The 24103-nt window shown below is 48.0% G+C and overlaps 1 protein-coding gene across 3 annotated transcripts in view; it reads right to left on the reverse strand.

Moving 5' to 3' along the window:
* TMEM273 (transmembrane protein 273) overlaps positions 1 to 21612 on the reverse strand; it is a 54623-nt gene extending 33011 nt beyond the window's left edge. Inside the window, exons 1-3 of one of the 3 annotated variants that reach the window (XM_014562634.2) lie at positions 21518 to 21612; positions 2343 to 2396; positions 1319 to 1459 (exon numbers count right to left, since the gene is read on the reverse strand). In XM_014562634.2, coding sequence (XP_014418120.2) covers positions 1319 to 1459; positions 2343 to 2396; positions 21518 to 21563 — 241 coding nt within the window. In that variant the 5' untranslated portion in view covers positions 21564 to 21612. The remainder of the gene's footprint in view (positions 1 to 1318; positions 1460 to 2342; positions 2397 to 21517) is intronic. The other 2 variants (XR_004324049.1, XM_032491672.1) reach the window with 2 other exon arrangements.
* Between the last annotated feature and the right edge of the window lie 2491 nt (positions 21613 to 24103).

A 24103-nucleotide genomic window follows, 5' to 3' on the forward strand; every position in this document is an offset into this window, starting at 1 on the left:
AGCCTCATAGTGCATCGGGAACACAAACTTTTGTTTGGGGACAGCCAGGGGGCGCTGTGACGGTGGTGCAGCTCGCTCAGTGCCAGGCAAGCAGGAGAGGGTCAGAGCCCATCCCACCTGTCGCGCTGAGAGGCTCCCTGGGTTGGGGCCACTGGAGGAACAGTCCTGGGCTCAGTGCTCTACCCCCTCCCCTTTGGCACTGTTGGCGCTTCTCTCTCTGGGTCCGATCACTGAGCCCCTGGCTCAGCACACAGGTAACAATGTGCATCCACCCCCAACTCCAGTTGCTCCTCTCCTCCCGCCTCCTTGCAGATCCTGGGCTCTCTTGCCCTTAGGAGACCCAGAACGTGTCCTGCTGTGTGATGGAGAGGCTGTTTCTTCTCCCTGCTTATTCCTAGAGATACAGAATCAACGGCGAACAAGCCCCTACGACCAATCAAACTCCTTGTGCAATTGGACAGGCCCCTAAGTGCTGTGTCTCCTCCTCTCCCTGCCCCATTCCCTTCTGCACATCTTTGCAGATGATAATCACATTTTCCAGAGATGTGGTGAGGCTCCTTCCTCCTCATCTTCAGGAAAACCTCACAGCAAACTGCCTCATCATACCATGAAGCAGTCTTACACAGGGAATCTTTCTTTTTTTTTGGTGTGGGGAGGCAATTAGGTTTTTAATTTATTCTTAGAGGAGGTACCAGGGACTGAACCCAGAACCTCATGCATGCTAAGCACGCGCTCTACCACTTGAGCTATACACCACCCGACTACGGGGAATGGTTTTTGTGGGTCACACTTTCAGAGAAAGAGGGTGTGAATCAATGTCACATTTTACTTTCAAAACTCAGAAACTGAGTGTCTGGATCATGAGGATACACTCAGCACTGCTCGGAGTAGGCTTGCTCAGTTTACGAAGAAAAATGCAGCTTAGCCCACACCATCGGCGCCGGCTGCACCCACCACCACCCAGCCATGCTAGGATCAGCCTCGTCACCTCCTGCCATCAATTTCATCTGATCACACTATTTGCATAAAAGAATAGACATTTCTGTCTGAAGCCAACTCAGCTCTCTTCTCCACCTTTCTCCAGGAAAGCTGATTCTTAGGAAGAACAAGAGTGACTAAATGGAAAAATACGGGAGAAGGGGGGATGGTGGGCAGACAGACAGAGACACAGAGAGGTCACTGCATTTCTTTTCAACCCATGTTTCTTAATCTCTCTCCAGCTGGCATGGCCCTGGGAGCCTCCCGCTGGGCGGTTGCCCGGGATACATCTTGTGTCGGGCAGGAGTGGAGCTGGGGTTGACCACCACCGTTTCCTTACCGTTGAAGCCCACGTTTGTGCTTCTCAAGTCTGAGGAATCGTTATCAAACAGGTGCTTCCTGATCATGCAAATCTTCAGGGCCAGGAAGCTGGCCAAGATGGCGATGCCCAGAGCAGTCCCGATGAGGGCGTATTTGATATCTGATGGGCAGGGAGGAAATGAACCAGGGGCTGCGATCAGTCACCACCTTGCAAATGTCTTCTACGGCTCCTCTTATGCTAGGATGGAGTTCAGATTCATGCACCTTAACATTCCATGCTCCAACCCGCTGAGGCCAGCCTCATTTTCCACTCTCCTGGGAGCACACTGCCTCCCTGCCCTTCCACCTGCACCCTGTCTCCTCTTCCTGGAACCCCATCTCTGATCCCTTAGCTGAGGAAACCATTCCTGAGTGGCTGATGCCTCATTTCTCTGGCCTCCTTTAGCCGTCCTCACTTATCTCTGCATCAGTTCATTTATGGAGTATGTTTTGATGGCTTGCTCTGTAGTGAACACTGAAGGCAAGAGACTAAGCCTTCGAGTCCATCTTGAGGAGCCTGCCTTCAGAGGCAGAGGACAAGAGCTCACTCTAATGCCAGGTGACAGGGGTGGGCCGGTGTGGGAGCCAGGAGCCTTCCCAGAGAGGGTGACCGGCAAGCTGCACTGTGCTAGGTGAGCTGATCCCTGAGGTGGAGGGAGGGGCTGGCGAGGGCATGGAAGCCAGGCAGAGCCCACTGCCTAGGGGCTCACGGCTGCAGTGCAGGGCACTGTAGGTGCAAATAAAACGTCTTTCAACAAATTAAAAAAAAATCATCTCATAGAGAGTGGACGGAGGTGGCCCTGATGACTCATGTCCCCTTTGAGGGCAGTCTCTCTTGCAGCATGCCCCCGGGATGAAGCTGTGTTAGCCACTCAGGCAGCCCTGGAGGGGGCACTGCTCTGGTTTTGTGATGACTGGCAGGAGACGCATATCAGGACACCCCACCAGAGTGCCTCCTCCCGCCCCTCAGCCCTGCACCCAGAATCAGCCAGGCAGCCACCTACCAGTTTCGGTCCCAGCAGACTTGCCCGTTGCTAACACTTGAGCTCCTGCAACATCTGCGAAGACCGAAAACCCAGAGTCTGGTTAGAACAGAGCTGCTGGCCGTGATCAGGCCAGGGGGTCAGGGGCCAAACCTTGTTCTAATTCCAAGTCTTCTTGGAGATCTGGTGACCTCTGTCCCCCATGGGCCCACGTGGGGCCCGTCCACCCACCCACACACCACAGATATGATCCTGGTTTTGTCAGTTCTTTGAATGAGATCCATTGTTTCTTTACATTAATTCTTACATTAATCCCGCCGCTCCAGCTAGGTTGAAAACCATTTCAAGGGTGGGACAAGGTACTTTGCACATGGTAGGGCTGGACTGCTCCCGCCACTGAACGGAGCTGACTTCCGGGCTGATGCCAGAAAGTCTGAGCTACGTGAGCTACACGCTCTCACTGGGGCCTTTCTGACTTGTCTGGCCCCTCAGTGCCTTTATCAGGCAGAAGGCAGGGGACAGGGCAGAGCAGGGCACCGGTGCATGGAGCCAGGCCCACTAAGGGACAGTCTTTTCCCCTGCCCCACTCACACACAGACATCGTTCTTCGGTCCCCTCCTTGGGGATCTTTCCCCTGATGACCATCACCTTGACCATCTTGCAGCATAAAAGCTTTATATGAGCCCAAGATGAAACTTGAACAGAGGAAACAGAAAGGACACAGGTCAGAAAGAGCAAGATGGAAAGAGCTGGAGAACCAGAGAGACACAAGGAGACATGCGGACAGAGGGACACACACCGCTTCTCGGCTCTGAGAAGCTCAGACTGCTGGCAGGAGGGCTGGGGAGGAAAGGGGAGAAAGATTTTGGATGTCTAGCATCCAAAAATGCCTGGCCCTGCCCTCCCTGACAGCACCAGGCCCCAGTCATCACCAGGCTGCCAGCATCCTTCATCAGCCTCGCCCACCAAATGCATCGACTCCTTAGATACCACCCTCCACGCTCCTAGCCGGGAGGCTGCCCCAGTCCCTGGCCCCAGAGGGGCTCTCCTGCCCCAGGTCAGGGACTGAGAGAGTGCTCTCCATGGGGGCACTGTTCTCACAGCTGTAAGTGACAAACCTGGGGCATGGGCCATGCTGTGTGCTCCACCAGGCCATATCCCATCCCGGTAATTCCTGCTAGCCAGCCAGACGGCCACTCGGCGGCAGCCTTTCCCCTCCTCGGGGAGGGAAATCCTCCACCGCCCTCCCCACTGAGCTCTGCGTCTCCGCCCTGAGCTCTAAGGAGCCCCCGGGTGAGAATCCGTCATAAACACACTTATGCCCCAGCCACCCCCATCTTTGTCTCCTGCCAGGGTCATGGGCTGGGGGAGTCCCTCCTGGACCATAGATCCCTGTGAGCCCCCAGCACCGATCTCCCCTGACTCTGCAAAGTAGCTGGAGATGGATGGCCCGAGCAGAGCTGGTCTGCAGGAGCAGCCAGAGGCCTGCGGAGCGCTCCTGCCTTCAGGTCTGTGAGAGCCCCAGGAGGAGGCCACGCTGCGCTCTCTTTGCTGGAATTCTCCGTGTTCTCTCATGCAGACATGAAGTAGGAACTTAGCATCCAGACGACAGTCTCTCAGACCCGGGGGCCAGTCCAAGGGGGCTCTCAGACCCGGGGGACAGTACCAAGGCAGGGGTCCTGGGGGTCAGGGACCCTGTTGACCAGTAGATTCAGAAAGCTGTAGTAGGTACAGTGCTGCCCAAGTCTGGCTTGATCACTGGCACTCCTCGCTCAGACTGTCCACACTGAGCCGGGCAGGCACAGAGGGCAGAAGCCAAAGTCCTGGGGCACAGCCCTTGCCGCTGCCAAGAGCAGAAAGCTTGGGGACTGCCTCTGGGTGGACCACTGAGGGTCCAGGGCAGCCTCCACCCACACAGTCTCCGTGTGCCCAGGTGGGTCCCTGCACCCAGGAGCTCTCATCAAGCCACATACCTGAGGCTACACCTGCCTAGGGGATGGTGCCTTTTTCTAAGATGCACAAAGGCACCATCACGGCTCCGAGTCTAGACTCTCTGCTGCTTCCTCATGTCCTGTTTGGACCATGTGCTGACTGCCCAGACACTCCACCCCTCCCTGCAAAATAGCCAGGCTCCTGTCCCACCTCTCTGCAGCCCCTCCCCACTCAGTCCTGCAGAGCAGGGTCTGCTCTCTGCAAGTCATGTCCCACCAGGAAGGAATCTCCTGCACGGGTAAATCGTCCTGAGGCCTGGAGGGTCTCTGGGCCACCCTCCCCCTGTCCTGAGGGAGCAGCCTTCAGAGAAGATGGGCAGGGCTGCTGTAGAGAGCAAGCGGACAGCGCAGGGTGGCCTGCCCCGTCTGGGTTGGAATCTGACCCGCTGAGAGCCCATCCCTGACGTTCAGCCTTCCTGTGCTGTCCACACCTGTTGGGCCCACCCTCCATGGGGGCTAGCCCTCTTCACCACCCTTATTTGGGCAGAATCAGGCTGTGTGTTTCCCGTTGTGGGGCAGTGGGCGTGCGTGCCCGCAGATGTCATTCTATAAGTATCTGACCTAAAAATAGGGAGAGGCCGCCCTAAGTGTTTGTCAATTGCTGCCTGGCCATTTCCATCTTGGAACTTAAATATTGCAGAATGGCTCCTAACTTTAGATCGCATACATTCCAACATTCTCAGCTTGAGGAAGGGGTTTCAAATGTCTAGAACCAGCATCCAACTTCTCGTAACAGAGTCTGCACATAGGGATGAGGTACCTGCGGTGTGCGTGGCCCTCGTGCCTCGGGGGATCCAAGAGCCACCCAGGACCCCAGTCCCCCGTGAAGGAGCTTACAGAGTGATGGGGAGACAAGATTTACACTGAAGAGATCAGTGTCATGGGTAATGTCCAGCATCTTCCTGCAAACCCAGTCTCCAAGAGCTGGAGGGAGTCTGAACGGGGGTGTGAGGGGTGAACACTCGCTGTGTGGCCCACCCACCTCCCCTGACCCCTCAGCTGCAGGCAGCACCTTGGCTTTCCTTTGGGGAACCATCTCCGTTGGGTCCCAAGGCTGGCTCCAGGATGAATGTGTGAACCACACCTGGTTAATGAGATATTACTTCTTCCTGTCAGCAGTGACTGGTTGAGTTGGGGCAGGTGATCCAATACAGGCCAGTAAGACTCAGCTCTGGGACTTTGGAGCAAATACTGAGAAAGAAGAGTGTCTTCTGGAACTGGTAACTGTGGGGCTGAGGATGGTCCATGAGGTGGAGGGAACCCACTGAGACTGAAGCCCCCATGGAAAGAAGAGGGTCAGGCAGAGATCAAGTCTGAGATAGCTTTTGAGCCCCTGAATCCAGCCTTGCCTGAAGCATCCCTTCTTGACTTTTCAGCCAGCTCAGTAAGGAAACACCTTCTTTATCTTCGTTTTATCTGAGCTAGGTAAGTGTCACCTACATTCAAGAGAGTCCTAATGACTTAGGTGGCAGGTCCTTCACACAGCAGAGAGTGCTGGCTGCCAAAGAGAAGCTGTCACAGCACAGTCTCAAAGAAACCCAACTGGGATCCACAAGCTAAGCAAGCCTGTGTACCACTGGGCCTTTGCACACGCTGCTCTTGTTGATGCAATGCCTCTCCTGTCTCCACAGAAAGCTCTTACTTACTCTTCAAGACTTAGCACAAACCCACCTCCTCTGGAACTCCCCTTCGTCTCTGTTGGCTCAAGATCTCCACCCTCCCGCCACCAGCCCCACAGAATGTTCTCCGGCTCAAAGGAAACACTTCAGGTAGTCCCCAAGTGAGCTGTTTCTCCCCAGGCCCAGGCTGATAAGTGAGACTTCTTTGGAGGTTAGTTTCTCCTCCTGGCAGATTCAAGCAGAAGGTGAAAGGGGAGCATCCTGAACTGATGGGAAAGTACCCCCTGCATTACTGTTAAACTGGAAGTGGCTTGAGGTGATAAGATCAAGTTTGTAGCGCTGAGCGATGATGAGGGCTCGGGAGGAAGTGGAGTTCAGCCATAGAGAAATTGAGTGACAGCATTGCTCCTGTGACTCTGAGACCAGGGACACCCAAGCAACACGTGTGGAACACAGATGGACACGTGTGGCTGCCATTGCTGCGGACGTACCAGGTCCAAGAACAGCACAGCCCGCCCCCACTGTGGGGGAGGATCAGAAAGGGGACTGGAAGTGCAGAGCGAAAGGGGACAGGCCGGTGATGCCTCGCAGTATGGTCTGAGCCTGGGCCTCACTCTTCTCACCTGAAAATGGGGCCTTCAGACCCTGACATGTTGAAGGGACGTACTGAGAAAGCTCTTTCTTTTGCCCATTTGTCCCCAGCCTCTCTGCAATGGAAGCTGACCTTGGAGTCCCAGCAGAACCCAGGGCAGCCTTTTCTAATTGGGCTGGTTTGGGGGCTGTGGGTGCTGGTGGCCCCTTTCCTCCTGAGAGCTCACAATGGGTCCGCTTCTCAGAAAAACAAGGTCAGTGGCCCTGGCCCTGTCGCTCCTCCTGGGGCTATTTGATGCTGTAAATTAGGGACATGAAGTCCAGATATGGCAAGAAGACTTCAGTCCTATTCTGAGCAGGATGCCGGAGGACTCTGAGTTGGCCTGGGTTATACAGCACCCCTGCTCCCAGCAGCTGCTATATTTGTTCTGGGGTCTAGAACCTTCCTGTGACTCGGCTGTGACTTGCAAGGACCTCATGCTTCCTGCTCAGAAGCTAAGAAACCATCTGAAGTTGCACTTCCCCGATACCCTCTTCCGGTCTCATTAAAGAGGCTGCAGGTGCCAAACTTCACGTAAACAGGACACTGCTGCGCCTCTCCCATGGGCACCAGCATTCCTTTCTTCCTGTGAGAGTGCCTAGACATGGGGCAGAAGCCACCCCGAAGCTGTGCAGGTTTGCGAGGGACAGCAGAAGGGCAACAGAGGAGCCAGGGGAACAAAGCAGAGATGCCTCCACAATGGGGTGGGAGCTTGGGGACACCTCCTTGGCTTCCATGGATCCCCATCCGTGGCAAGAGAGCATCCGGAGCCACACAGATTGCTCGCTCCCAAACCTAGCTCAGGACCACGCAGATCCTGGCCCGCAGTGGGCCCTGACTCCTGGGAGATGGGTAGTGAGTAAGGGATTGCACACATGGGGTCCCTGCTAACACCTGGAAGCGCACAGCCATCAGCTGTCCAGGAAGACCAAGGGAGACCTAGTCCAGCCTGGGGCCATCAAAGAAGGTCTCCTGGAGTCAGCAGCACTATTTAAATTAAAACAAAGGGACAAGTAGGAGTTAGTGAAGATGGCGGGGGAGTGGGGAATGGGGGCAGGCGGGGAAGGTGCCCAGGCAGAGAAAGAGACACCAGCCAAGGCCAGGAGGCCTGAGGGGGCGTGAGGGCTTGGGAATCAAGAAGGTGGCTCCGTGGGTCGGAGAGGCAAAGGGGCATAGGTAAGCTGAGGCCCTCAGAGCCTTGCAGAGGATGGGGACAGGACAGACAGCCAGGACCTGGCCGCCCCGGGCAGGAGCTGGAGGCAGGAGGCCACAGGAGGCCACCAGGAGGGATGGAGTGCTGACCTGAGACAGCGAAACACCAAGGGGAAATGCCTGCAGCTTCCAGAAATAGCCTCATAATGAAGAGGAAGACAATAATGGTGGGTGACCAGACGGTATCAAAACCTTTGCCCACTTTGTTTTTCCGGAGCAGCCTTTGCTAATTAATTCTTAAAGATTCACACACTGGGATTAAAACACTCAGCTCCAGAAGCCGAACTGATCAATACCCTTCCAGGCTAATGGAGGGGCTGGAGGCAGAGAGCAGGCTCCGGCCCAAGGTGGATCCAAGGCTGCTCCAGGCACGGGGAGGGCTTCCAAAGCAGCACGCCCCCCCCACCCCCCACCCTGGGAGTCCCAGGTCCACGCTGGCCAGAAGCTGGTGACATGTACACACTATCATGCCTCGCCAGGGAGCTGCTGAAACCTCAAGGGAGCTAGAAGTGCGTGGAAGCCAGAGGTAGCCTGAGATGCCCTGGTGGGGTGGATATGATGTCCAGGGAGGCCCCGGCCAGAGGACCCGCAGCCGGGACACCCAGCTGACTACACTCACCCTTGGAGGGCTTTGCTCCACCTATGAATGTCTCTGCGGAGTTGCGAAACCCACCTCTGCCCCCGCAGCGGGTGGGCAGGAGTGATACTTGGAACCAGAACATCTGAGTCCGCACTCTGCCACTGCTCAGCCCGTGGCCTTGGGCCAGATGGGACATGGCCTCTGGCTCAGTGGCCCCTGTGCGATGGGGCTGGCCACGGGAAGCCTGCTGGCCACCGACAGAGTGTGGCTCCGGGGACCCCCTCCCAGGTGGGTGGAAGCAGACTGAGGTGCAGGCAGGAGCCATCCTCCAAGGGCACTCAGCCACCACTTGACACAGGGCCTCAGCTTTCCAGGGGGCCACAGGATAGGTGGGGGCAGAGCATACCAGGAGCTGGCTCTGGGGAGGCACTTACGTCCTCCCCGCCGAGGACTCAGGTCTCTGTTCTTGCCTCTAGAAGGCTGTGGAATTCCAGGTGGGGGACAGCCCACCCACTCAACACTGGGGCTTCAGACCAAAGAGCCATTTTCAGGAGCGAGTCTCTGGGCTTGCCTTTGCAGAGAGAGCAGGGGAGGCTGGAAGCAGTGCAGAATAACTAATTAATGATGGTAAAGTATTGTGGAAGAGGAAAGCGTTGCATAACCGCTAAGTGGTGGGGTTATTATTATTCATGCAATATTCATACCGAGCTCTTCAGCCTCTGTGAAGCTTCGCTCCAAAGTCCTCAGGGACCTGGCAGAGCAGCGCATGTGCCCAGAGGGCGGGGCTGTGGGATGACAGCTGGCCTGGCCCTCGGGGAAGGGGCCATGATGCTGCAGTGAAAACAGCCACACCCAGCCAACGAGAGCCCGGAAACCTTGGCCACACAGAGCCATCTGCCTCCATCACTGAGCCCTACTGTGTGCCAAGGTCTGTGCGAGGCATTTCCACCCTAGTCATCTTTTTAAAGGCCGCTTCCAACATTCACAGAGCCCAGGGCATCACCAATCTAAATATTTAAAAGTTAGAGATCAAGCCACACACAGGACCCCACCCCTCCCCAAGGCTCCCAACTGGCGGGGTCCCTGCAGTCCACTCCCCAGGGGTCACCTTCGGGAGGGGGACTCTCCCCACTTCCTCCTGCCAGGATCTTCTGAACAGAGTAGGGGCAAGTCAGGTCTGGCCTGGGCCTCCTGGTCCGGTCTTTGGACCCTTCCAGATTCGGGATGGGACTGGCTCAGTCTGACGCCCCTGATGGGCCTCCCACCAACACCTCACTTTCCCACTGGACTCCTGGGCAGAGTTGAGATGCCCTCAAACTAGCCCGCCAAGCGGAGGGAGGCAGTGCAGTGTGGTTATCTGGGAGCTGGGTCTGCGTAGGAATGCCCGTTGATCATTGAAATAAAAGCTGTCCCCACCCCCCTCTAGTTCCCAGCCCCCGACCAAGCTGCACTTCCCCTCCCCTCGCTTTCAGCTGCTCAAGCCACATCTGAGTCCCTCTCCCTTACATCTGTGTGCTGACCCAGCTCCCGAACTCTCAGAGACTTTCTGAGAAGACCAAGAAGAAAAACCATCTTTGCATTTGGTTGGGTGTGTGTGACCTGGGGGGAACCTCCAAAGCCAGGGAGGGGCAGGGCCCCTCTCGGGGAACACAGTCCTCATTTCACTGGGAAGTACTGGCAGGTGATGTGTCCTGTAGGGTCACATACCAAGTAGGAGAGCTGCGGGGTCTGAAGCTGGGCCAGCCAGGCTCCACAGAAGAGTCTCACGCCAGCACACAGGGAGGACAGGGGCCCTAAGTGGACCACAGGTTCTTAACGTGTCACGTGACTAGTGCACATCTCCGGCTCGGGAGGACCTCAGCTCTTTGTAACCCAAGATCACCTCAGGGACCCTCTCTGAGTATCTCCAGAGCCTTCCCTGGGTCAGCTTAGCTGCCCCGGGCTGTGAACACACAGCCCCGGGCTGGCCCTGTCCAGCGTTGTCTTCTGTGGGGCGGAGCCTGGGGACAGGCTGAGACAGACGCGCCCCTTCACCCACAGCCCCGACCTCAGGCCACGTGCTGCTGCCAGTGGCGAGCATGTGGTGTGGCTCAGAAGCCAGCCTAGACCCTGCTGGCATGGCCCTAGACAAATCCAGGCTGTCTTCCCTCTCCTAAGAAATCTCTTAATCGCCAGCCTGATGTCGGCCACACTGAGATGCAGGGGGCTCTCCTTCCCTCGATATGCCCTTCAGGATAAGACCATCTTCCTCCCCATGGCTCACCCACCCTCCTCCACTCACCTGCCAGCCTGATCCCACACTCCCCTCCAGCCTGTGCTGCCTTCCCTGCATCCCTCCTGTGTCCATCAGATTTGGGTAGCAAGAACTCTGGGGTGGGCCCTGTAGCAGGGCTGGGGAGGCCCTGTAGCCCCAGTAAATGCTTATCTGTCCTGGCAGCAGTGGGAAGCTGCTGAAGGAGTCAGCCAGGCAGAGGCATAATCAATTTGCTCTCAACAAAACTCCTCCTCCAAGAAGCCCTCCCGGATACCCTAGTTTGAATCAAGGGCTCCTCCTCTGTTTCCGTCCATGTTGCCTCATCTCAGTACTTAACACACCACACTGCAACTATCTTCCCCAGAGACCGTCAACTCCTTGGGACCCGACTCACTTATTTTTTTGTCTCAGCAGAGTCTGGTGAAAATCACTATTTGCTTAACTTAAGAGAAAGCAGTGATGTCCATGTGTCTCAGTCTTCTGGCATAGCCTATGGGCCCATCTCTAGGATCTTCACTTCGTCCCCTGGACATCAACTCCTCAATGACATGGCCCAAGGGTTTGCACAGGTCTCTGAGGTGGGTGCAGCCAGGTTCCAGGCAGAAATTCCCCAGCTGCTCATCTGTTTCATTCAGACAAGCGGGAAGAGAGAGCCCAGTTCATCTTACTGAGAACCATTAGCCAGTTATTTAATGGAATCAAATTTAATAAAAGGAGCAGTTCAAGCAATTCTGGTGGATAAATGAGGGTCTGGGTGTGACAGAGATGCTTACAGGACTTTAAAGAGGAAGCATGGTGGTTTAATTTGGGAGAGAGTGAAAAAGTCTGCTGAAAAGTGTGTCAGCCAGATCAGCTCTGGTTCTGAGCCTCTCGGCGGTAGCTCCCACCCAGGGTACAGGGTCGCCCCTCCTGCCTTCACCTCAAGGGGCATTTCACCCCTTCAGGAGTCTCTTGGATCAGGAACGTGTGTCTGAGAGATGTTAGGTGGCCCAGAGCCCCTTCCCAAAGAGCATCCTTCTGAATCACCCATCCTCTGGGCTCTTACAAACTCCTTTCAGACTTCCTTTCCTGAGAAAATGGGCTAAGCTTACTCTTCCCATGTCTTCTCACTAAGTAGAGCAAAAAACCCTAGATAGTATATTAAAAATCCACATAAGAAGATCTATCCTGAAAGGGGGAGACGGGAAGGCAAACTGGCTGAGGACCTTGGGGGAGTCCCCTGGAAGTAGCATGTGGCCAGAGGTCGTGTGTGGCTGAGTCATTGATGTCTGTCTCATAGTGTCTGACTCTTAAAAATATTAGTCAATCAACCAGATTTTTATTCTCCTCTAAGATTTCTAAACTGTTTGACAGTTAAAGCTAAAAACTGACACATGTCTTATATAGTTCTCAATATATGTAGAAGAAATATTTAAGAGAGTAAAGGGATACAGAGGCACAATTTCTACACTTCACATGAAATGATAAAATGTTGACACCAGTAGATGGTAATACATTTTACATAAATATGTATATATATAATGTAATATCCAGAGCAACCACTCAAAAAGCTATGAAAAGCAATATACTCAAAAACACTACAGACAAATCAAAACGGAATTCTTAAAAAATGGTCCAGTAACACACTGGAGAAAAATAAATGAAAAACAGAGAGTGATTAGAAGTCAAAATATAAAATGGCGGACTGAATGCTCAGACATATTGATAACAACATTAAGAGTAAATTGCCTAAATTTGCCAATTAAAAAACAGATTTTGGGGCAGAGGGTATAGCTCAAGTGGTAGAATGCATGCTTAGCAGGCATGAGGTCCTGGGTTCAATTCCCAGTACCTCCTCCAAATATAAATAAATAAGCCCAATTACCCCCACCTCATAAAAGAAAAAAGAGAAAAAAACAAATTTTCAAGGTCAATTTAAAAAACAACTGAGCTAGAGGCTCTCTACAAGAAACTCCCTCCAAATGTTACACAGGTAGGTTGAAATTAAAAGGATAGAAAAATAGATGTCATGCAAGCATTAATAAACAGAAAGAAGGAGTGATTATATGCTACATTACAAAGTGATGAAAGAGTCCATCCACCAAATAGACACAGTAATCATAAATGTCTATAGATCGGACAACAAAGTTGCAAAATGTATAAAACAAAAACTGATAAAACTGAAAGAAAAAAATAGACAAATGTACAATTATAGCTGAAGGCTTTAACAACCCTCTCTCAATAATTGATCAAATAGCTAGACAGAAAATCAACAATAATATTTAAAAAAAAAAATTCAACCATACTATCAAGCAGTAAGACCCAACACCAGCAGAATGCACATCCTCTTTAAGTGCTCAGACAAGATATACTAAGATAGTCTATACTCTGGGTCAAACCTCAACAAATTTAGAAGAATTTACATCATACAAAGAGTGTTCTCTGATCATAATGGACTCAACTAAAAATAATAATAGAAAGATAACAGGAAAATTGCCAAACACTAAGAAACTAACAACACTTCTAAATAATTCATGGGTCAAAAAGCAAGTCTGAAGGGAAAGTTACAAATGTATTAACTAAATGAAAATGAAAACATGCATATCAAAATTTGTAGGACACAGCTAAAGCAGTGCTGAGAGGGCAATTGATAGCACTAAAATGCTTACATTGGAAAAGATGAGAACCTCTCGTCATAAGTCAATAATCTAATATCCCTCTTGAAGAAACCAGAAAAAAAACATCAAAATAAAGCCAAATCCAGCAGAAGGAAATAAACAATAAAGATTAGAGCAGAAATCAATGAGATTGAAAACAAAAATAATAGAGAAAAACAGTGAAACAAAAACCTGGTTCTTTGAAAAGACCAATAAAGTTGACAGACCTCTAACCAGACTGACAAAGGAAAAAAGAGGGAAAACATCAATTACCAATAACAGAAATGAAACAGTATCACAGATCCTACAGACACGAGAAAGATAATGAGAATGCCACAAAAAACTTCACATGTAAAATCCTGATGACTTAGATAAAATGGACAAATTCCTCAACAATTACAAATATCATGACTTACTCAACACAAAAGAATACTTTGAATAGCCTTTTCCTGTTAAGTCCTTTCCTTTGAAATAGCCCTTAGCTTATTAAGGAAATTGAATTCATAATCTACAAACTCCCAAAAAAGAAATCTCCAGGTTCAGTTCCATGGGAGAAGCCTAGCTAATGCGTAAAGAAAAATCAGCACCAATTCTACACAATCCCACCCAGAAAATAGAATGGGAGGAAACACTTCCTAATTGATTTTATGAAGCCAACATTACTGTGACATTAAAACCAGATAAAACTGTTTTAAAGAAAAAATTTTTTAAAGAAAATAAAATAAAAAGAAACTACACACCAGTGTCCCTCATGAAGAAAGATTCAAAAATTCTTACTAAAATATTATCAGGTAGAATCCGCAAGTTAAAAGGATTATATATTATGATTAAATAGAGTTTATTTAGGGATATAAGGCTGGTTTGATATTAAAAAATCCATCGATGTAATCCATCACATTAACAAGCTAATGAAGAAGGAATCAATGACCATATCAAGTGATGCAAGAAAAGCATTTGACAGAATTCTACACCCACTCATACACTCTCAGAATGGAGGAATAGAGGGAAGTTCCTTCAGCTTGATAAAAAAAAAAATCTACCAAAATACATTTACCAAAAAAACCCTACAGCTAATATCATAATGGTGAAAAACGAGATGTTTTCCCACTAAGATGGAGAACATACCTGTGTAACACAGTACTGGAAGCTCCTGCCAGTCCAGTAAGGCAAGAAAAGGAAATAAAAGGCATGCTTTTCAGAAAGGAAGAAATAAAACTGTCCCCATTTGCAGATGTTATCATGGTCTATGTGGAAAATCTCAAGGGATCTAAAAATTAACTCCTAGAACTAATAAGTGAGTTCGGCGAAGGGGCAGGATAACAAGATCTACACACACAAGTCAATTCCACTCCTATACACTAAAAATTACACCTAGAAAGATAAAATTTAAATATCATACAATTTATAATTGCTCAAAAAATACTTAGGTGAAAATCTAACAACACACGTACAGGTCTCATCTTAAAAACACCGCAACACTGAAAGAAATAAAAAAGCACCTTAATAAATAGAAATACACACTGAGTTCATGGAAAACTCAGCATAATAAAGATGTCAAATCTCCCCAAATTGACCTATAGATTTAACGTAATTCCTAGCAAAAGTCCAGCAAGATTTTTTATTGATAGAGATAAGATTATTCCACAATTTACACAGAAAGGTAAAGGAACCAGACTTGCTAGAAACTTTTTTTTGAAAGCTAAGACTGCAGTAGGAAGGGTTGCTCTACCACGGTGAAACCTATATACGAACAGAAATCAAGACTCTGTGGTGTTGGCAAAGGGGTGAACACGTACATCAATGGAAAGAAAAGATAACCCAGAAAAATGTCCACACAGGTATGGTCAACTGATATTTTGATGAGGGAGCAAAATCAATTCAATAGAAGAATAGTTTTATCAACCCATGGTGCAGGAGCAATTGAGTATCCTTAGGCAAAGAAAGAAAGAGCGAGAAAAAGAGGAAGGAAGGAAGGATGGATGGACGGAAGGAAAAAAGGAAAGGAAAAGAAAAAAATATTACCCAGATCTAAATTCACAAATGAAGATCAGATTTAAGTGCAAAATATAAATCTATGTAACTTTCAGGAGAACATGTCAGATAAAATCTTTGCGAATTAGGGCTTGGTGAAAACTCCTCAGACACAATATTAAAAGCATGATCCATACAAGAAAAAGATCAGTAAATTAGACTTAGTTAAAATTAAGTAACTTGCTCTGTGAGAGGCCCTGTGATGAGGAACAGACAAGCTGGAGACTGAGAGAAACTACCTGCAAAACACATAATTGACAAAGAACTCAAGTCCAAAATATATTAAGAACTCTTAAAATTCAACAGCAAAAACAAACAAACAAACAAAACAAAACAAAACAAAAGACAAGCAATCAAATTAGGAAATGGGTGAAAAATCATAAAGAGAATTGCGACTCTATCAGGAAATTTCTGCTTGCCTCCCAGGGTCCTTAGCCTCTTCCTTTACCCTCCGCTGACTTTCTGAGAGACCCTCGTGCACGTTTTCTTTTGCTGTATTTGTGGTAACTTGTTACACAGCCAAAGAAAACGAAGACAGCAGGAATTCTTTTTCCCTGGAATCCACACACCACATGATTCTGAAATATCGTCTTGGCAGGAATCTAGGGCTGAGGAAAAGCTGTCAGGAAAGATTTTTACAAAGATCTCAGGGACTAAGTGCCAAGGAATAAAGTGATGACTTTGACTTGTAAGATAAAAACGAATTTAATTCTCTTTACCCCGGCCTCTGCCATCTTTTCATTATAAATTAAGGGGAGGAGAAATCTCTCTTCAATAACTCTGGCTCCTTCAGTGAAGAATGTTTTAGGCCCTGGAACATAATTAAAGTGATATTGTATTATAATAATACATAGATTTCAGCGGGTGCTTTCCAATGGAATTAAAACGAAGACAGATGGCCGACATTTTGGTTAGAATTAGAGTCCACAGGAATATTTTGCATGGCAGCTTCTTAAAAAGGAAAATGCAAACCTCTAATAAAATGCTTTGAAATTTCACCAGATATTTTCAATAGCTCTTGTTAGAGCAGTATTTTAGCAAAATTTTAAAATATTGATCAGTTGGCGGTTAAGTGGCAAATAATTTATTTAGAATTGTGACAATCATAATCCAAATCCCGGTCCTGAAGTTTTTATCATTATGTCAAAAGTACATCAGCCTTCCCCAGGAAGCTGTCCTGGGCCTCCCAATGTGAACCCTGAGGACAGAAGTTCAGTTCTAGAGTTTTCTGGTGGGAAATGGACCCCCAGAATCTGGTCAGTAGGATATCAGGCAAACCCCGAAATGAGGGATGTTCCACGAGAAAAGGGAGATGGAAGCTTCTCAAACATCAGTGTCATAAATGCTGAACAAAAGCTGTGGGGGTGTTCCAGGTTAAAGAAGGCTGAAGAGACACAGTTACCAAACACAGCACCTGCTCCTCCCCACCCCTGGCTCCTTGGCTTAGATGCAATGAAAACTGCAAAGGGCATTGTTGGGGCCCCTGAAAACATTGGGCTATGATAGATTATGTGAAAACATTTTGTCAACATTAAATTTCCTGAAGTTGATAACTGTCCTGGGACTGTGATTATGTGAGAGATTCTCTTTATGCTGAAGAAATGCACATTAATGTATTTAGGGGTTTAAAAAAAAAGTGATGGGTACAAGTTAATTGTAAATGGCTCAGAAAAAAACTCTATATATGGAGAGATTTGTTTTATATAAATATATCTCTATATTTTCCCTATATATCTCTATATAGATAGATATAAGTTATAGATATAAATATCTACATTTGCTTTATTATATGAACATACCTAGAGAGAAAGATGGTGAGACAGAGAACATAAGATAAGGAATATGAGGGAATTTGTTTAAGAAATCAGCAACTCACACGAACATGCTTTTTACTATTCCTATTCTTGCAACTTGCAATTTGAAATTACTTAGAAATAAACTGAATGAAGAGTTTGAAAAGTCACATCAGTTTTGCATGCTGATATCACTTTCTAGTCTCACTGAGAGGCAGTTTGGTGTTAGGGCTAAAAATATAGGCTTTGGGCATCCAGGTAGAGGGGTGGGAAACCCCATGAAAAAGATGGCAGGACCCCGGGGCAGGGCCACTACTCTGTTGCCAGCACCATTCAGTTCCCTGGCCCAGAAGCACTATCTCAGTTTTTAACTATGAAAAGGCTCACTTCTAGGAAAGCGGGACTTACTCCTAAGGTTCTATTGGTTCCCTGAGCTAACTCCTGATTGGTCCATTTGTAGTGCCTCATTTGCATGGAGCTCACTCCTGATTGGTCCATTTCTATCACTCCTGATTGGTCCATTTCTATAAAGCTCATTCCTAATTAGTCAACTTTGTGACACCTTATTTATATATGATGTTGCAAAGTATAGACTGGTAGCCTATAAAAACCTGTGTAATCCTACAGATGGGGTCCAGAGCTTGGAGTGTTAACTCCTCTGGGCCTGCTGGTGTAATAAACCTGAGTTCTCCAACCCTCCGAATGCTGCTTGGCCTTTCACCTGGATCCAGGTTGCTGTCACAACTGAGCTGTAGCACTGAGCTGTAACACACTTTGCTGCAACAGGTGCTTCCATTTGAATCCCAGCATTCTCACTTTTGGGTTACAGGATCTCTGGTAAGCGACTCTGTTGCTCTTTCTCTCAGTCTCCTGATCTGTGAAATGGGCATAATGATGAGGCTAGTTAGTTATTGATAAGCACGTCTACCTTGTGGGCTGTTTGTGAGAAATGATCGAGGTCTACATAGAAATGCTGAGAGCAGCACCAAACCAGAGTCACTCTCAGGAAGCAGACTTTTATGATGCTTGTCAAGGAATGCACACAATTACTCTACATGCAACAGTAAGGGTGTGGAAAGAGCCAAGATGAATCTAAGGCACAAAAGAAAAAGAAGGAGAGGAGGAGAGGAGGGAGGGGAGGGGGAGGGGAGAGAGGGGGAGAGGGGGAGGGGGTAGGATGGGGAGAGAGCGGGAGGGGGGAGGAGGGGGAGGAGGAGGGATCTTACCTACAGGAAAACAAGGTTCCTAAGCTGTAGTAAATAAAACAGTGTGACATGAACCCAGTGTAAATGGATACAAAAAGCAGCACAGAATAGGAAGCCCATTAACAGTTCAAACATGTGTTAAGTAGGTATAGAATAGAAGAAGCATTGCAAAGCAGGAGACAAAGGAAAGCTTATTAAATAAATGATAGGACAATGAATGTTCCGTAACTAAAATTAGCCCATACACGAAAATAATTTCCAAATAAATTAAAGACCTAGTCATGAAAAATGCGACCACTTTCAAGTTAAAAGAAAAAGAGTTTCTTAGACAAGACAGGAAAACAAAACACACAAAAAGGAAAAGATCAATCAATTTGATTATATCACATTTAGAGACTTCTGCAGAGCAAACATCAAAGATAAGTAACAAACTGAGAAAAATATTTACGATGCATGACACAAATAACTAATATCCAGAAAAGACCAATAACCAAGTGAAACTAACAGGAAGTTTACAGAAAAAGAAATCTGACTGTTTGGTAAGTACAGGAGAAATGGTTATTCTCACTAGCCATCTGCAACACAGAGCCTAAAAACTTGGAGGTGATATTTTATAACTCTGACTACCAAAAGAAAAAGAGAGAGAGAGAAGTCTGACAATTTCGAGGATTACTGAATCAGTAGGGAGACAGACAGTCCAGAGTGCACTGATGGGGAGCAATTCCCATAAGAGAGTCGTACATACAAATGACACAGTAACTCCTCTTCCAGGTGTGCCTCCTAGGGAAGCAAACAGATGCATGTGGGTTCTAGGAGGTAGGACTGAGAAGGCTCACTGCAGCTTCCGTGGTCATGCAAAAAGTAAGAAACAACCTAAATTTGGTCAAACTGGAATAGATAATGAAATTATGATGTGGTGTTTCAGCAGAATCACAGAGGTGGTTAAAATGAATACGCTTGATTCACAGGCTCAGAATGAGGAGAAGACACAGATGTTACCCATGCGATGGTGGTACTCAGGTCAACATTTTAACACCTAGAAAGCAACACAGGAAGTAAGTACAGTCAAAGCAGGGGTGCTGCTTCCTCTAGAGAGGGAGGGAGGAAAACAAGACAGAGGAGGCGAGCCAGCTCCATCTCTGATGCTCTGTTTTTGACGGATGTGCTGATTTTTCTATCTCCTTTTATGTACAGGTGTCTTTAAAAAGAACCAAATTTTTAAATGTGTTAACAGTCAGGCTATTGGGTCAATGGACATTTGTTACATGGATCTCAGCTTTAAAAATAGTTTCAGATTTGTTATATTCATCCATTTATTTTATTTCTTAGAGTTGACATGTAAATGATAGCACACACTGTTTGTCTTTCTCTGTCTAACTTATTTCACTTAGCATAATACCCTCCACATCCATCCATATTGTTGCAAATGGCAACATTCTGTTCTTTTAGGGCTGACTAATAGTCCATTGTAATATTTATACCACATCTTTAGCCCTTCATCTGTTGTTGGATACACAGGTTATTTCTGTCTTGGTTATTTTGTTTTATTTTTTAAATTGAAGTCTTGTCAGTCTACAATGTTGCATCAACTTCTGGTGTACAGAACATTAGCCCTCCCCATCTCTTTCCCCTTTGGTAACCATAGTTTGTTTTCTACATGGTTGGTACTATCTTTATACCCAAGGTACAGATGGGAAAACTGAGCACTGGAAGGAAGACTACACATGCTTAACCACTACTATCTCTACTAATAATATCCAAAACACTAACTAGCTATGATACCTTGACCAAGTGATTAAAACCTTGTCTACAAAATGCAGATAATAGGGGGACCTATTTCATAGAGTCGTCATGGGGACTGCATGAGCTAATGTGAAGTGTTTATTTAGCAGAACATGCAGCGTATCATAAGCACTCAGAAATGTTGGCTGTTACTATTTCTTTTATTACTTGTGAGCCTGAGCACTTTATAGGTTTACTGTCTATTTGCAATTCTTCGATGAATTGTCTGTTCAAATAATTTGCACATTTTTTTTCATCAGGTTTCATAAATTTAAACTTTTTCTTCCAGGACAGAGTGGTTTGTGTATTTACATGGGTCAAAAGCAGAATTAATTGTTAGAACATCTGCCACCTTACCAGGTACACTTTGCATTATCTGTCCTGCATGTCCTTAGTTCTTGCTTGCCAGTTCTTGCCATCCCCTCACTGCCTCCGTCATTTGTTACACATGCCCATTTCTGGATGTAAACTGATAGACGCCGAGGCTGCTGTCCGTCTGACATACTAGCTCTCTGGGCTTGGTAAAGGCTTCAGAGTCCTGAATCATTTGACCCATGTCCAAGATACAGGCTATCACTCCAGAGACAGAACATTAATTCTAGAGACAGCCTGCTGGCCTCTGAGCCTTGACTCAGTGCAAATTCTTGGAAAGAGCATCTCTGTGTATACAACAGATGTCCATTGCCTTTTTAAGAAATAATGGTTGATGTTAAAAGGAGATTTTGCAAAGATCTTTTGCCTTTTCTATCTGTCTCTATGCATATTTCTAACCATCACTCTACCTTGATCTCTATCTGTCTTGGCTTCTTCCTCTCTGCCTTTCTGACCTGATATTTCTTCTGCTATATCTGGCCCTACTTTTCTGTTGGTCTCTGCCTCTCTCCCTCCTTCCTTCTTTTGATCACAGGATTAAAGATGACTTTAAAAAATAAAGATTCTTCTGGGTAACTCCCAGCCTGCTTTACTCCATAATAAGATGGATTCACCATTAATGACAGAGAGGCATCTACGTAGCTACATTTTCTCATTTTATGTAATTATTTTGATTTGACTGAATTAAATTTAGCTTAATTTTCGCATGATCCTACAAGGTAAGTATTACCATCCTCTCTTTTATTGGCTCAGAAACTGAGATTCAAGGAAGCTTGCTCTGTTTGCCAGCAATGGAGCCATGGCTTAAAGCCAGATTTGTCTAGGTCCTGAGCCCAGAGATCTTTCTGCCACAGGAAACTTCCTGTTCTCCAATGGCCCAGAAGCATTTGTAAGTTGCAGCTGGAATGTGACAGACAGGAGTGCTGCTTACTGTCTGGTCAAAGTAAGGAAAGCCATCTGTCCAAAGGGACACACGCATGTCTTAGAGACTGAGCCCCGATGAGCTAACGCGCCCCAGTATCCCAGTCACCGAGGCACCCCCTGCCACGCAACAGGAACGTGCACCCCTCTTCCCGCATGCTTCACTTACCCAGGAGGAGGACAAGGGCTCTCAGCATGCGGATCCCCAAGCCCATGCTGCCTGTCTGCTCCTGGCTTCTTGAAAGGGAGGGCAGGGCAGGCAGGGCGGGCTGAGTGGCCCGCCTCGGTGGGGACAGAAGCCAAGCCTCACATGACAGATGGGGAAGGAAGCTGCCACCACAGCCCAACACTGCTCAGTTCCTCTCTGCCCTGTCATCCTCGTCTGTGAAGTGGCAGGAGGGAGCTGGCCCACAATGAGGGTTCACCGTGGTGTGGTGGGGCAGGGGGAAGGGGGATGGGTGCTGGTCCTCACTCAACATTATCTCCTGTAATCTTCCTCACTCAGCGCCAAACCCAAGTGGGGCTGGGTGCAGTTCCTTGCCCAAAGACCCCAGCCCGTAAGTCTCAGAAAGGGATGTGGGCAAATTTTGTTTGCTGGGATGTCTAACTCCTACAGTGGCCCCCATGGCTTTGTGGGGCAGAGACAGGAAGTGCCCCCGAGCCCACAGCACTGCCCCATCACTGTTTTTGTGCCATAGACTCCTTTACATCTGGGGCAGCCTATGACTCTCTTCTCAGAATAACATTGTTAAATGTCCAGAATAAAGTACATAGGGGTTATAAAAGAAACTAGTTATTTTGAAATACAGTTATAAAAATATTTAAAAAACAGCCTTGTGATACAGAAACACATGGGCTCCTTTACCCACACAGGAAATAGCAAGATTAGCAGCAGGTGAAAATCCTACCACCATCTTGACGTCGTGATGAATATAAACGGTATTTAGCGATATCTCTAGCAACTGGGATATAGATGGAAATGCAGTTCCTACCAGTAATCAGATCATCCATGTGGCAATGGCGCTGTGGTTGGTTGGCTGCACTCACAGTTAGAAGGAAATGCTAAGTTTCCATTAGAGGTTTGAGGGCAGAGCTGTAATATGTCCCAGCCAAAATTCACAGATTCCAGATCAAGTGCCCTACCCCGGAGGACCCTGGGTTGTCAACACAGGCTCCAACTGCAGAACTGGGGCCACGTGTTTCCATGGTTCTCCTTGACACCCGTTTGACTGTCAAACCATCGACCTCAGTGTGCAAGAAACATCACTTTGTAAAAACAGAAATCAACTTAATGACAAAGGTTGAGCCCCATCTAAATGAGCTGGCAGAACCAGAACTCTTTGTATCCTTGCACTCCCTCAGCCAAATCCCTAACACAGCTCACTCACTGAGCACCTCCTACCAGGCCCAGCCCTCCCGTAGAATGGGAGTTTATTTGGTCTTCCATCCCAGCCCTACAAGTTAAGGGTTAGCACCACCTTCTTTAGACAGAGGAGAAAGCTACGTGGCAGGGGGATGTGGCACCCCTAGGTCCACTCAGCTGGGCATTGAGCCCAGGCCATTAGCTGACAGCCTGTGCCCCTCATACTGTGCTGTGCCCTCTGTGGGTGGGTACCACTTACTGCCGAGGTCCAGGCATCCAGCCAGAGGCCGTTAGGTTGCCCTGGTGGCCACTGACACCCACTGACTGGGTCCCTTCAGAATGGCCATTTTGCTCCTGCGTCTCATGTAAAGGACAGACCTGAATGGAGATGCCTGTTTCTGGGGAAAGCGGTTTGCTACATTTTGGTGTCTTAAGGTTTCATCCTTTTGTTAGCAGATAGAAGGACCCTCCAAATTGGAAAGCCCACCAAATGTGTGGGTCCTTGCCCGCTGACCGAGAAAGAATTCTCAATAGAGGAAGAGTTTTAAAAAGACCTGCCTTTATTGCTCAGAGAGAGAGAAAGGAAAGAAAACATTCAAGCAGGGAGCCATCAGCTAGGTAGAGACAGATCCAACCTGTGACTGGGCTTCGGGGTCTTTTACTGGAAGGCTCTGCCAATGTGACCTTCATTCTGGTGGTGCCAGTCATTTACTGTTGGCTCTTTTCTCCCGTGGAGCTCAGCCCTAAAATAGGAACTTCAGGGGGTGAAGGGGGAAGAGAACAAAGAAAGAAATACTGGGGGATGCCCTTGGAACTAATGCAGCAGCTGCAGGACAGAAAATGTCCCACTGTATGGCTATGTCCTTGGAACCAAAGAGCCAGCTGTGGGATAAGAGAAATGTCCTGCCTTTCATCAGCCTGGCACTCTCTCCCTCTTGTCAGAAGCTGGTCAGGGTCAGTAAGCCTGTCTAATCACCTCTCTTACTTTTACCCAGACCCACTTTATTTCATATTAAACACTTTGGGTCAGTCTTCACCAGGAAACATACTCTGTCGTGCTTCTCTCAAAACACATGGACTTTTCAAATTTTTATCCCACAAGGTGGGGACGTTTGTAGGAGAAATATTTCACTTGCCCCTAAGTGAACTGTAAGAAAACGCCAGTGCAGGTGCCACAATCTGTGGGCAGTGGCTGGGGACCGCGGGAAACACACCAGGGGAGCTGCAGGCAAGCCCGGAGCGTTCAGGTGCACAAAGAGGTCCCAGGTTGACGTGAAACCACTGATTTTCTAATTTTTGGCAACTACTTTCAAAATGTTTTCACATGTGGCAGGTCAAACCAAACAACCGTGTGTATTCTGCTCTAGAATACCTCTCGAGACCTGTTCCAGG

This window comes from Camelus ferus, chromosome 11 (assembly GCF_009834535.1).
Source record: "Camelus ferus isolate YT-003-E chromosome 11, BCGSAC_Cfer_1.0, whole genome shotgun sequence".
NCBI classification, from domain to species: domain Eukaryota; kingdom Metazoa; phylum Chordata; class Mammalia; order Artiodactyla; family Camelidae; genus Camelus; species Camelus ferus.